The 14,176-nt window shown below is 37.8% G+C and overlaps 1 protein-coding gene across 4 annotated transcripts in view; it reads right to left on the reverse strand.

The window, feature by feature from the left end:
• Nucleotides 1–1,503: 1,503 nt before the first annotated feature.
• The window catches only part of LOC136833453 (hemocyte protein-glutamine gamma-glutamyltransferase-like), a 21,649-nt gene continuing 8,976 nt past the window's right edge, over nucleotides 1,504–14,176 (reverse strand). For 3 of the 4 annotated variants that reach the window (XM_067095634.1, XM_067095635.1, XM_067095632.1), the window contains exons 2-15: nucleotides 11,726–12,371; nucleotides 11,376–11,523; nucleotides 10,655–10,818; nucleotides 10,238–10,429; nucleotides 9,923–10,058; nucleotides 9,423–9,649; nucleotides 7,968–8,169; nucleotides 7,390–7,499; nucleotides 6,904–7,048; nucleotides 6,535–6,700; nucleotides 5,996–6,176; nucleotides 4,597–4,733; nucleotides 3,961–4,198; nucleotides 1,504–3,671 (exon numbers count right to left, since the gene is read on the reverse strand). In XM_067095634.1, the coding sequence (XP_066951735.1) occupies nucleotides 3,393–3,671; nucleotides 3,961–4,198; nucleotides 4,597–4,733; nucleotides 5,996–6,176; nucleotides 6,535–6,700; nucleotides 6,904–7,048; nucleotides 7,390–7,499; nucleotides 7,968–8,169; nucleotides 9,423–9,649; nucleotides 9,923–10,058; nucleotides 10,238–10,429; nucleotides 10,655–10,818; nucleotides 11,376–11,523; nucleotides 11,726–12,370 (2,970 nt within the window). In that variant the 5' untranslated portion in view covers nucleotide 12,371 and the 3' untranslated portion in view covers nucleotides 1,504–3,392. Of the gene's footprint in view, nucleotides 3,672–3,960; nucleotides 4,199–4,596; nucleotides 4,770–5,995; nucleotides 6,177–6,534; nucleotides 6,701–6,903; nucleotides 7,049–7,389; nucleotides 7,500–7,967; nucleotides 8,170–9,422; nucleotides 9,650–9,922; nucleotides 10,059–10,237; nucleotides 10,430–10,654; nucleotides 10,819–11,375; nucleotides 11,524–11,725; nucleotides 12,372–14,176 lie in introns of all 4 variants that reach the window. The other variant, XM_067095633.1, reaches the window with a different exon arrangement.

Consider the following 14,176-nt stretch of genomic DNA (forward strand, 5'->3'; position numbering starts at 1 on the left):
ACAGTCTGTCATAACAACATCAGAACCATAAGGAACTCGCTTATCCAGTACTCGACTTCAAAGAATTGTGGTTGGTCGTAATGAAGTTCTGTGGTTATGTCGACCTTCCAAGATGGAAGAAGGTTTGCCATCTTTCTTGACTTAAGCCGTAACTGTTTGCCGCAGGCTCAAGTCCGTCCAAATGTTAGCAATTGATTAGACACAATTATACACCACTGCGCAAAATAAATTCAGACTTGTTATACTTGGAGTCTTAGTCACTTTTCATGTACTACGTCTATGTACTGAACTGACATATAATTTTCCATGTTTGCAAGTCTGCACTTCTTCCTTTTGTTATTTATAGTTTGTTATCCCGCTTTACGACACCTCGCAATGATTGGTAATTTTTCTTTGCGGGGGATGGGGAATGAGCCAATTCAATAATCAGAAAATGAAAAGAGCCAATTGTTATTTTTGAAATTTATAAAAATTTTGAGCGTTTCATCATCGTTAACTGGACCGAATATCTGACCCGAAGCCTCAATTGATCTTGCAGCAACACTGAGAGGTCTTGATTGTCAATTATAAAATGAGCAAATTACTTTTAGAGGTGGCCAAATTCTCAAATTTACTTGAAGCTGGCTACGACTACTACTACAACTGGAATCTTTACGACTACTAGTACTACCAATACTACTACTGCTGTCACTACTACTACTTTCATAATTTGAATTATCATTGCGCTTAGATTGGTGGTAGTTATTATTGTTACAACTAGCATCGTTGTAAATACTGTGTTAATATTAGTAATACTTCTCAATCTTAAATACTAATTTTTTGTCAATTCACATGCTTGTGGTAAAGGATCGCATCTGTTTTTCATACACAGACATATATATAATTTATATATATATATATATATATATATATATATATATATATATATATATATATATATATATATATATATATATATATATATATATATATATATATATATATATATATATATATATATATATATATATACACATTTATATATACACTATTGTTCATCTGACTAAAGGAGGTCCGAATGTGATTAGAGTTCTCATCCCTATAATAATAATAATAATAATAATAATAATAATAATAATAATAATAATAATAATCATCATCATAATCATCATCATCATCATCATCATCACCATCCGCACACTTGGTAGTGAATTCTTTTATTTTAGTCCAGAAGAAGCTCATGCACCCCTGCGTCTTATATGAAATTAAATTCCTTATTATTCCCTCTTGTATAAACATATTTTTACCATCAAAACATCCTCCTGTTAGACATCAGTATAATTTGCAAGTGTTGAAGAATAAAAAAAAAAACCAAAAGTTCATTATTCTCAGTCTTCAGTGCTCAGTAATTCGCATATTATAATGTGAGGAAAGTCTAATGACTTCTCCAACGATAGATGCCATTATAGTCTCACCGTCACGGTGATTTCCTTTGTTACAAGGTTAAGAAAATCTAATAGCTCATCACATTGCTTAGGGTATTTATTGCATACCTATATCGATACATTGATTCTATTTTTCACCTAATTTACATAATTCACTCTAAGAGGCAAAGAGAGGAAAAGGCCAGGGTAAACTTAAGCAGGCTAACGGTTTAATAAACAACGAGAAAGATCAACATCGACATCATAATATTTATCTCCAGCTTCACTATCTTAAAGGCTACAACTCTAGCGACCCACAACCACAGAGGCAACACAAAATGAACATCATTACATGAAATAATATCAATATGGCCAGGATTGTCAAAAAGGCATAATCTAATTTCTGGTCAGAGATATGGGGGGCTCCGTGGGGAGGTACGGATATTAAATTAACAACAACAACAATAATAATAAAAGTTACTCTGTAAAAAAACATTTCATAGTGAGCAGGCTCAAATAACCTTTTTTTTTCTTTTCCTTAAGCTATTCCTTTCGTTTTTTACTTCCAATGTAGCACGTTAGCGATGACATCCCCATAGCCATATCCCCGAGCTTTATTCTCTTTATTAAAAAAAAGTGTTTTTTTATTTGGTTATCTACTTCCTTTTTCCTATAATAGTTTGGGGCTTCAAAGCGACGTTCACGATCTAAATAATGTGACCATTTTCTATGAAGAAGGCTTATGCTTGAAAGAAAACGAACCGAGACTGCCCATGTCCAATAACAAGCATTTGGTCGTCAACGTTTTAATCCGATTTGGTTGGGCTTTGATATTGTTACGTATCGGTGTTTTGTGTGTAATCAACGTGGGAGGTTATAAGTGAGTTTGCGTTTCATAAACTGTGTTTATCATGCGTTCATGTGATCGACCATTTGCCATAAGGGCCAGTTTACCCATTTATGGTAGAGTATCAATGAATGTTGACAGATCACTCATATAGGAGTTTATTTCATTGCGTTGCTTGTTAGGGCTGAGGGTATTTTTCCATCTCTGAAGTGTGCTTAAGTCCCCCCTGGGGCTGTGTTGTGTAGGTTCATAAAACTAAGTCAAATCCATTCTTATCATTTCAAATAATGGCACTCTCTCTCTTTCTTTCTGTCTCTCTCTCTGCACTTTATAACCTCTCCACTGTGAAGCCCTATGTATATGTTTGTGTGTGTAGTGTAAGAGAGGCCAACTACTGTTTCCAAATTATTTATTATCTAATGATTGCGACTAAGAAGGAACACGATGTGCAAAAGATGTGCAAATAAACTTACGTATATAGATAGTTTACCCACTGTATAAGCAAAAATTGCTTACAATTCAGTTTTTATCTATATCTGCATCATTGCCCTAAACAGTGTAAATAACTTCGATTTATGTCACACATTTTTTTCGGAAATCCTAGTGGTTTTCTCTACAAGCGCTGCATTCCCCAGTTCTACTCAATTTAAGCCATGTCTTCATATTTTGTTTAGAATTAAATTAATTGTAGACTCACGTTGCCAGTGTACGTGTATTCCATGAAAGTTAGCATGTGTATGTATAATGTTTTCATAAGTGCGTGGTCCCCACATACAGAGTTAATATAAGAGAAATTTGAGTGTTATGACTGTTGGTTGGTGACGACTTACCGTATCACGAACAAACACGAGGCGGCCGGACTTGGCATTTTCATGATGCTCTCAGATGCAGTGTACCTAAACTGATATCGAAATCCCTCCGAATGACATCAAATATTGTTTATCATAAGTGTGATGCCTGCATGTTTGTTCGTGTTACAGTACCTCGAGAAAAGAATAAAAATGTGTATAATGTTAAGTCTGCGATCATTCCGAAAGATTTATGAACGTATGACACCCTTAGATTCTCTGCCTGTGTCTATTGGTATTATGTTCATCACCATTATTGTCATCTCCAGCTTTCTGCTATTCCCTTCGACAAGCTTAGTCGCGGATAGTCATCTTGCGGGAACCGGTGACGTCATGTAATTGGCGGGAAGTGAATGTTGCTACCAGGCGTCGGTCACCCGAGCGACGGGGCACAAATGTCTGGCTGTAGGTGAATGTCTCCCTGGGCCGAACTTCGCGATTGATGCGGAATGTTCGTGGTCTGTAAGAGCCGCCGATTTCCATGCAGAAGAAGCAGTCGGTCAAGGACACATCCAGTGGATTGCTGAAGGAGAAGGTGGCAGTGCATTCTTGGCCGACCTGGCATTCGGCTACCTGTTGTTCGTTGGGTCAACAAAAATTGTGTTCAGTGAATGTATTATCCCAGAAATGTTTTTTCAGCAATTTGGTCTACGCCCTTCCTCAAATGCGCTTTTTTTAGTTTCCAAATTAAAATGTTATAGCTAAGGTGGTCATGCTTTTCTACACAATGTTTGTGCAATTATTATTATTATAACATAAACATTAGTAAACATATGCTTGATCATTTTAGGTTAAAAAAAATCTAAAAAAAAAAAACACATGCACTCTATCTACAAGATAATCTAGGAGAGAAGATTCTTACCTCGATACTCATCCTTGGCTTATCGAACTGGAAGTCAAATTCGTCGATATAGGACTGCTTGCTCTCGGTGACGTGGCCAGTAGCTGTTAATTTAATGAAGCCCATATCGACTAGGCGGTCCTGGTATTCTGAGGGATCTAATCGCAGTGTCAGGGTATCCTTCTGCCCTCCGGCTAGAGTGAACTGACCAGTAACCCTCTTCAGGTGCGTTCCTTGGACACCAGTGTAGAAGTTGCTCCTGATGGAATGCAACAATAGTTAGTTATGAAGGAGGACTTGGAGAAAAAATCTATGAAACTGCTGTCCGCTGGCAATATTTAGGCCTTTGCAAATTTGATTTTGGGTGTAGAGAGAAATTTGGGACTGCAATTTTCATTTCAAAGTATTATCATCGCAACTCACTGTAGGTAAACCGATGACTTCTGCTTCCTTTTTTTTTTTTTAAAGGAAAATGAGATATTTCCTTGGAGTCAAGCAGATAAGCAAGTACATGGGCTTCGTGTAATTTTTAGTGAACTAAAACAATCAAAATCTACTCGGCACTACACGTAATTGAAAATAAAGTTTTGAATGCTGAATGACTTAGCAACACAAGTTAGAAAACCCCAGAGAAAAGTTTCACAAGGACCCACGAACCTAGCAGAGACGGTGGCCTGGATTGTGCGTGTTTCGGTCGAGTTGTTGTGAACGTTGAGGGTGATGGACATGGTCTGTCCAGCGGCAACCTTGTGGGGCTCGACAAACTCAAAGGCAACGTCGAAGGATCCCTGCTCCTGCGAGAGGAGGAAGAGTTGCTTCAGGTGGTATTCCTGACGGGGATGAAGGTGCAGGGGGGAAGAAGGAATATCCTTTCACAATTATGGAAAAGTGGAAGGAACCAGCAAGGATTTTATAGGATTTTTGGGATTGAATGAAGGGATCTTTTTTTATGTGTGATTCTATGTAAGGTCAAAATAAGGGTGAAAAAAGATAGGAAAAGTAAGACTTATCATTTTTCTGTTTGTCTTGAGATTACAAGTTACTCAGGCACAACAAATGGAAAACGTTATGACAACCAATGCATATATTTTGAACTTGGAGATATGTACGTAATGACCTAAAAACCTTTCCTTTTACGCATGAAAGTTTCTTTAAGCAAAAGAATTTGAGTTGCCACTAGAAAATACAGAGAATTCACGAGAAAAACGGCCATATTTGATTTGGAAAAATTTAGTTCTACATGACTTTATTCCTCAGAGAAACTCATTACTTGATTTCATCCAATTATTATAGCCAATTGCATGCAGACTGAGAGAGGCTGTCAGCACCAGCCAGTAATAAGATTAAGGTCCGTCTGTAAGAAGAAAAGAATGTAAGTGATTATCCAGGTTCTGCAATATGTACATTTCATTAGAAATCCAGTTATCCTCAAGGTTCTTTTAGAAGGAGTCCAAAGTCACAGGGATGATCTTAAAGCACCAAGCATGGAACTTTAGAGATAAAGAGGCCTTATATTTTTTGAAATTGCTATCGATTTCTTTTGTTATTAAGAACAGGAAAGTAAAAAATATGATTATATAACATTTAAGAGTATAACTGCGTTCTTCTTGTATGATTATATGCAATAAAACATTATAATATAAATATTGGAAAAAATCTCAAACTTACAGTCTCGCTCAAAGAATAATTGATAAATAATATATTTGAGCATTATCATTCATTTTTTTCTAGGGTTCTCATTTATGACATCTCGTCCATATTGTATTCAGTCGTAACTTATATTCACGGAAGATATGTTTTCCTCTTTCTTCCGAATATTCTTCAAGTCTGCAAACTACGACCATATACTTTCCAAAATTACAACTTACATAATTTGTTTTTCATTGCTTTGAGATACAAGGAATGAAAAGATATCGCAAAGATATCTAAGCTACAACTGCGTCACTAAGACTAAAAATAGAAACAGATTTCTGCTTTAAGAAACGGTGAGAACTCTCCCTTGGAAAATCATTTGCTTTCGAGAACGCTCCCTTAGAGAATCATTTACTTTCGTTACCTGGTAATCGTAGTAGACGTGGTCTTTCCTCATTCCCCTGCATGCATTGAAGACCGTGAACCTCTCGGGCTCAGATCTCTCCATGTCGCGGTAGATCTTGGTCACATCCTCGTTGTCTCCTTCGCCTTCGTCGTCATATCGACCAACGGCCTTTGTCAGGATGGTGCGACAGATCGGGAACCTGCAAGATGAATGAGAAGAGCAGGGTCATCTACGAGAGGCAATTCAATAATCACGAAGTGCGTTTTCTGTTGCAATGTTTTTATATTTTATGGATACAGCTAAGTCAGTTGACATGATAGGAGTGTGTGCAGTCATTTGCATACAGCAATAAAAACTAAACCGGTCATTAAAATATTTGATGATAAAAGACAAGACAACATGGAACTACGTGTTTAAGAACAGGAATAGCACTTTTATTATATGGAAAATTTTGTTTTTTGTATTATAACTTCCGGCCTCCCTTTTATTTATCTCTAGACCTGATTTCATAAAATAGGCAATAGACATTGTATCAGTCATCCACCGCCGTTCCATACCTGTATTGCCTGAATGGCGAGTATCCCCATTCCGAGTCGTCATCCTCGTAGTAGTATCTGACGTAGGCGTTGAGGCAGGAGAACAGAGCTGCGGTCTCGTGAGAGTAACCAACGTCTCCCTTTCTCACGGCCTCAGCCGAGCATGGACCGCAACCGTTTGAGTATCCTGTGATGGGATTGAACAGAAAATGGTATATCAAACCAGAAATATCTTGAATGGAAGGCAAACAAACTAAGACAGACAAATATGTACACAGAATCAGTTTTGAGGGGCAAGAAATGATTTCAGATATATGTATAAGTTTGCATTAAGCATCGGCTCTGAGAGTTAGTGAGGTAATTTTATACGTTAATAGGCTTTTTACTTACTGTCCCTGTAATAGGCTCTAGCAGGGTCAAGTGTCTGCCAGCCTGAGTAGCCGGATGGGAGGTCAGGTCGGGTCATCCATACATCACACCAGGTATGGAATGACCAAACGGCGTCTGGTTGGTCACGTCCTGGGCCACGCTCAATCTGGGCGGGGGGGAGGGGAGGGATGTTCTTAGTTTACTGAGACCTCACAGTACAGATTTTCAATGTATAATAGATGAAGCATGACAACTTTAAGAATATAAGTATGCCAAATAGAAAATTTTTATGAAATTTGCTCTGAAAAGAAAGCGTTAGGGACTTTACATCTGTTAAATTTTCATATTTTGAAAAACAGAAGAAGGAGAATATATTTAGAGACAAATAACTATGAATTAGTAAATGTACAGTTGGTTTTCTGTATATATATATATATATATATATATATATATATATATATATATATATATATATATATATATATATGCTAATTACAAGTTACTTACGATGTCTCCGAAGCGATCGATGTAACGGTCGATGGTAAGGGTATCCTGGGTTTCGAAGGCTGCTGTGATGGCCGTAGTTGGTCTTGAGGGCATACCTAAGGTACGGCAGACTGCAAAAAGATATTGTTGTTATTGGTATGGAAGGATTTTGCTCTCTGAGATTTTTTTATTGTATGTCTACGTAAGGCATATTTTCCATTTTACAACGTCTCCATGTTTCAAAGTCAGTAACACAATTCTTAGATGCAAGTGTTTTCTTAGGAATTCAGTAGGTCATCAGTTAACTGAATAAATAGGTTTTCTATTAATGGTAGAAAAATTCTGTTGTAGCTTAGGTTGCGTTGCAGAGTAAACGCTTCCTTCTTTTAACAAGAAGATAGGAAGCCATTGCAGATGACCTAAATTTATATAGAGTCTAAAATTTCATAAGCTACTTAAAAAAACGGGAAAACAAATTTTGACTGCACTGGATGGCTTGAAATGAAATGGTGGTCCATGAATCAGACGCACACTAAACGTTTGTTTAGGTTTGCCATGACATCATTTTGACCTCAAATACATAGTGAGGAAGCACTTACAGGTTGTCATGAGAGCAGCCATGACCCAGCAGTGGGCGTATTTGACAGGTGTGGCGCCCTGGTACAGGAATTCTTCGATGATCTTGACTGAGCCTGTCCACAAGTGAGGATTCTGCCCGCCTCGGTAGTCATCCTCGTAGTAAGGTTCGATGATGCCGTCCGAATCCTCGTAATCCCGTCGGTGGTTGCGAGATGCCCTGATCTGCAAGGAAGGGGAGGGTTGGAAAGTTCAAATCTCTGGGCCGATAAATGATTACTGGATGTTGCTCATTGCGTGAAAGGACTTTCATGGTTACCTAAAAAAGAGAAAGCGATTGCTCGCACATTTTTGTAAAGGGAGTAGACAAAATGAAAGTGACTGATGCGAAATGAGATGCTGTCAGTGAAATTTTGCAGTTACAGAAAGATCCAAAGGAATTAATTTTATTCTATGTTAGATGATACACAGAGTGGAGTTCGGTCCGGCCTCTAAAACAAAACAGATCGTTATCAGTCTCGAGTTACCTTTTGATTCCACCAATTTAACACTGATTGGTAAGGATAGCATCAGACACCATTTGGAAAAATGACATCCCGATATTTTGGCATGGATCTTGGTTGTAGACTTTCTCGTTATGCGAATTAGCATTATTCTCCACAGTTTCTCATGTCTCGTAACACAGACTGATCTAGTTACTGCGCTTACGAAATTAAGAATCCAAGAGATGCTATTCTTGGGTAATGGATATTTAGGTATTAAATGCATATCTAATTTTTCTATTTGTAACTCAAAAAGTAAAAAAATTAAGGAAAAAACAGAGTTGATTTAGGCCTTTTCTTTTGATGGTTTACCGCCATTATTCACAAGAAACTTTTATTTGAAAAGTTAGTATATATGGCACACACACATATATGCATATATATATATATATATATATATATATATATATATATATATATATATATATATATATATATATATATATATATATATATATATATATATATATATATATATATATATATATATATATATATATATATATATATATATATATATATATATATATACCGTATATTAGAAGAGGAAGAGATATTGTAAAGCACCAGAACCTAATACCTAAAATTATTTGTCCTTTGAAACTTTGACATTTCTTTATGAAAAAAAAATCACTACCTTGGCGTGTAACTGTTTACTGAACATATTTTTTGTCAAGATTTCTTAAATTTAATTACATATACAAGGTATATGTGATTAAATTTAAGATGTAGTAGGGTTTATCTTCATTCATTGCATTCCTCCTATAGTTACAGCAGCAGGAGCAACAATAAAAAATGGAAATGAGGACAGCAAGTACGGTCGGCCGACTTTACTTTGGTCTTTGACTTTGAAATCATTATTTCCACGAAGGCAACATATGATACTTCTCTTGTATTGAAACATTTCCGATACAGTTAGGCTCAGTCATTTCTTACCATTGCGCAAATAGCCTTGGAGACCTTGACCGGGTTGCCTCTTTCGGCGTGTGTTAACCGCGACATCTCCAGAAGGACGCAAGCAGCAGGAAGGACGCAGTCGTCGAACTGTCCGTAGACCCATGGGCGGCCGTGGGTGTGCTTTGAGCCTCCCATGTACACTTTGCCAGAGTCGTTCATGATGTACTCACTTCGCTGGGCGTCGTTCTCCATGTACACAGCGTCGTCTATCATGAAAAGAGAAGAAAAACAATCAATTGCCTCTCACTGAAAAAGCAAGAAAATGCTACCGAATATATAATTATGAAAGTTGGGATGTGGGTTAAAGAGACCTTGGTTATAGTTAGTTAAAAAGACCTTGGTTATAGTTTCCGGTTCCATTCCAGAACTCAAGCCGGAGATGTGAAGCATGAGTGATGATGCCTTTTCTTATTTAAGGTAAATCACTATTCACAACAGGTGAAACTGTCTAGGAGAGAATATGAATATCGAAAGCAGACCTCTGCAGAATGGATTGAAGATTATGAAGATATCCTCAGGGGCGCGGTACTGGGTCCTGGATTTAGGATAGTTCCTGGTTGCAGTTTCAACGACACAACGCCAGACACCCACGGGGCAAGTAGCTGGAATATGAATCTGGAAGAGACAAGGAAATGACTTAGTTGTGATTTCAATCTGTCGCAATGGTTCACGAATCATCTGGGTATTTTATTCCCAAAAAATTAATGTGAGAAGTTCTTAATATTACTGTACTCCTATGCAGAAACTAGAAAAAAAAATATATACATATATATTTTTTTTTCACCTTCCCGTACCTGGAGAGTAAGGTTGCGAGAGTCCTGTGCGTGAATACGAACATCCCATTTCTGTGGTCCCTTGGTGAATTCTTTCTGGATGGTGACAGGGAGGACGACGCGGGTACGTTTGGGGACTGAGGGGTTAGGGCCGTAGTAGAAGTTCAGGTAGAGGTTGTCGCGAGTGCAGTCGAAGTCCCTCTCGCGGGTCATCTTCAGGAGAGACAGGCGGAAAGAGGGAAGGAAAAGATAGAATGTCATTGATACCAGTCTTCCAAGAAAAATGGCTACTGAGCAGCTCCTTTCCTAGAATCAGCTACCTTTCTTTTCTATTTCAACAATATTTACAAAGGCAGTTAAACACAAAAGAGTAGTGCATTTGAATACATTCAAGATCTCATCATTAGTTGAAGAAATAACAGTGATTGGAGCACTTACCAGGGAGAGGTAGAAGGCTTGACCTCTGCGATAGACTGGTGTTGGCCTGTCATGGTCTTGCACAAGTTCGTACTGGAAGGTCCTGTGGTCTTTGGCGTTCTCTTGAGGACGGAAATCTACGTGTTCGACTCGAAGGATGTCGGCAGGAACACCGGGATGGTGAGCTGTTGAAGTGAAGAATGTTGCATTAGTCGAAGGTTCCCAAGTGTCTCATTATTTTGCTTGGTAGTATTCTCGTTCATGGCGTTCTTAAGTTATAATCAGCGGTTTATGAATTGGCCGCCGGTTTACAGGACAGAATTAAAATGAAACCGGCGGTGTTTGTTCTAATGAATGTGACTGATACCAGCATGTTGCCTTTTTTACTTTCATTACTCGAAGTGCGTTAAAATGTAAGCCGTAATTCCAAAAAAACTACATAATTAACATAAAAGAACATTTTCAAGGATAAATATTAATAACTGGAAGTCCAAGCAAAAATGAACGTGTTTTCGTTCTGTGTTGTCTGTTATTAAGTTCTCCTTTTAATAATGTACCTGGCTGGTACTTTCCTTTGCAAACTGGTTTCTGATAGATCTCGCAGTCCTATAGTAAAACTCAACTTTATCTCTGAACATTGAGAGCTACAGATTCTTAAAGTGTAAACGTTGTTAAAGAAAAATGCAACAGAAACAGTTATTTTATTGACATTCCATTTCCTCGCAGTTGTCATGATACTTACTGAGAGCTGGGAAGTTCTGGGCGGGGTCAGCAGGCATTTCGTTGTACCGTCTGCGCATCATGTCGAAGCAAGCGCGCATGGCCACTTCCCTAGCATGGTATCGTTCTCGGCCACGGCCATAATATCGTTCCTCCTCATACTCATGTTCCTGAAGATTTGGGAAAGGGAGGGAAAGGAAAATATTAATCCAAAGTTAGTGATCTACAATGTCTGCTTGCGATGACTTCGACTTATCATTTCAGATTTTTCTTTTGATGTCTTTATTTTAATCCATGGTATTTATTGCTATAGTTCGCTATTTCTGAGAGAGGGAGAGAGAGCGAGAGAAACCAATGTCCTTTTATGCTTACATGTTTTGGTGGGTATGTTGGCCTAGGCCTGGAGAAGGGGGGAACGGGTGGTGGCATTTGGTGCTGTTGTTGCTGCATGGCGTGTGTGCTGTGAGAAAATCCTCCGCCTGTATATGAACCAGGTCCTGAATAGCTACCGGAGCCTGTATATCCACTAGACCCTGTGAATCCGCTAGATCCTGTGAACCCACTAGTTCCAGTATAGCTTCCTGGTCCGGTAAATCCGCCAGTCCCAGTATATCCCCCAGATCCTGTATATCCTCCAGAGCCTGTATATCCAGTGCCAGTGCCTGTTCCTGTAAATTCCCTGCTAGTTCCGGTATATCCCCCAGAGCTGCTAAATCCTCCGCCTGTTCCAGTAAATCCGCCACCGGTTCCTGTATAACCTCCGGTTGATCCTGGGTACCCAGTGCCAGATCCTGTGTAACCTCCACTTGTTCCTGTATATCCTCCGGTTGATCCTGTGTACCCACTACCGGATCCTGTGTATCCTCCACCAGATCCCGTGTATCCTCCACCAGATCCCGTGTATCCTCCACCAGATCCTGTATATCCACTACCAGATCCTGTATAACCTCCAGTACTTCCGTATCCTCCAGAAGACTGGTAAGTTCCTGAGTATCCTGTTCCAACAGGCGGGTGCATACTGGAAAGCAAAAGAGAAACGTCAGACGTCCTAATAGAAATTACCATGTTAGGTGGGGGATGCCATTAACTTTCTCCCTATACCTTTTCCACAATTAGCTACAATAATGTACACATATGCATATCTTAAAATCATGTTAATCCACGGTAGCGAAAAGTAAAATGTCAAAGAGTTTTAGTTAAATTCTCTCTTTGAAGAGTTTTCTGAAAGTGAATTATTCCTCTTGCAACAGTTGCAAGATGGAATATCTTGAGAATGAGTCCTGAGTTTTTACCAGGGGGATAATTCAGGGCATCAAATTACATAATGTAGTAAGAGAATTGAAATAATCAAAGATAAATCAGATCATTACGTACCCAAAATCACAGCAAATCGGAGAAATTATTAGCGAGTCTCTTGCACACAAAAATTGTAACGATGCAATGCTATCCTTTTAAACATCATCTTTTAATGCAATTTCTGATAGTTACATTTGCTGAACCGAACTCCGTGGAGTTGCAAACGATATCTTAGATATGAAAAAAAAAAATTAATTTTCAGACTGGAATTCTGTGAATAGCTATCAAGTATACAAGACTACAAAGTTAAAAAAAACTGTTTTCGTTGATGGTACGATTAAGAAGGGTTATATGGCAATAGTAATCGATGCATAAAAGAAATTTTTATCAGAGACGTCCATCTAATCTTGAGCAATCTATGGTGAGAACAAGTTCTGCAAAGGTATGAAAAATGTGGTATGTGGGACATTTCTCTCGGTTAATCAGTATAGAATTTGTGTAAATAAAAGTTCAACGAAAACTAGTATTACAAAGTACTAAAATCAACAACAACAACAAAATCCCCTTTTACACTGTTCATGCGTGTTTCCGCTAGGTAGATTTAATCGTTATTCATATGCTTAATGCTATATTAAACGGATATAATGGAGGTGATTCTCTGAGTCTGAACAATAAGAAATTCCTATATGCGACCCCTACAGCTATTCCGAATCCCTTTTTATTTATTTATTTATTTATCTACTTATTATTATTATTATTATTATTATTATTATTATTATTATTATTATTATTATTATTATGATTATTATTATTATTATTATTATTATTATTATTATATTCTTTGCATTCGTGATTATGATTAGTTGCGTAGAATGACGGTAGAATCTAGGGATCCTTCTCGTATGGTTCGATATCGTCCGTAGTCGAAATTACCGTGTATACAGTACATGTGAACGACTTTTAGTTTAAATCTTTTCAGCTGTTTATATTACTTACTTTTGACATTAAAACCGAAGCACGGAGATTGTTTATTATGCCGGTAATATTTAAAGCCCAACGTCTGGGAAAGAATGATACTTGATCGCAACGAACTCCCTATTTCTTGGAGCTCTTCGTCCTTCAATAGGAACATCTAGCGCAGAAAGAATAACATTTTTGTTTGGTCTTGAAGTAACGTTGTCATCTAGTCCCCTACATTTCTAGAAAGAATGAAGGCATTCAGAACATAGATCGACGAGGGGACATAGATTTACCCTTTCCTGAGACGATCTTCCCCTTCCTGTTTTTCGGGGAGATGCATTGTAATGTTTCCCCGGATTAATCACAATCTCTTTCCCTTACTCCCGAAAATAGACTCTAATTTTACTTTATAGAAATGTTTTGGGATATCCTTTACATTTCATACGTCTACATAAATTCATTCAATATCCGGTGCTTGTGTTTGTTTATGTATGTTTAAAGTATAAAGTTATTCGCGCAAAAGAATTATTACACACGAAATCGCAATTATTCTCTCGCTGTGCAGCT

This window comes from Macrobrachium rosenbergii, chromosome 51, assembly GCF_040412425.1.
Source record: "Macrobrachium rosenbergii isolate ZJJX-2024 chromosome 51, ASM4041242v1, whole genome shotgun sequence".
Classification (NCBI taxonomy): domain Eukaryota; kingdom Metazoa; phylum Arthropoda; class Malacostraca; order Decapoda; family Palaemonidae; genus Macrobrachium; species Macrobrachium rosenbergii.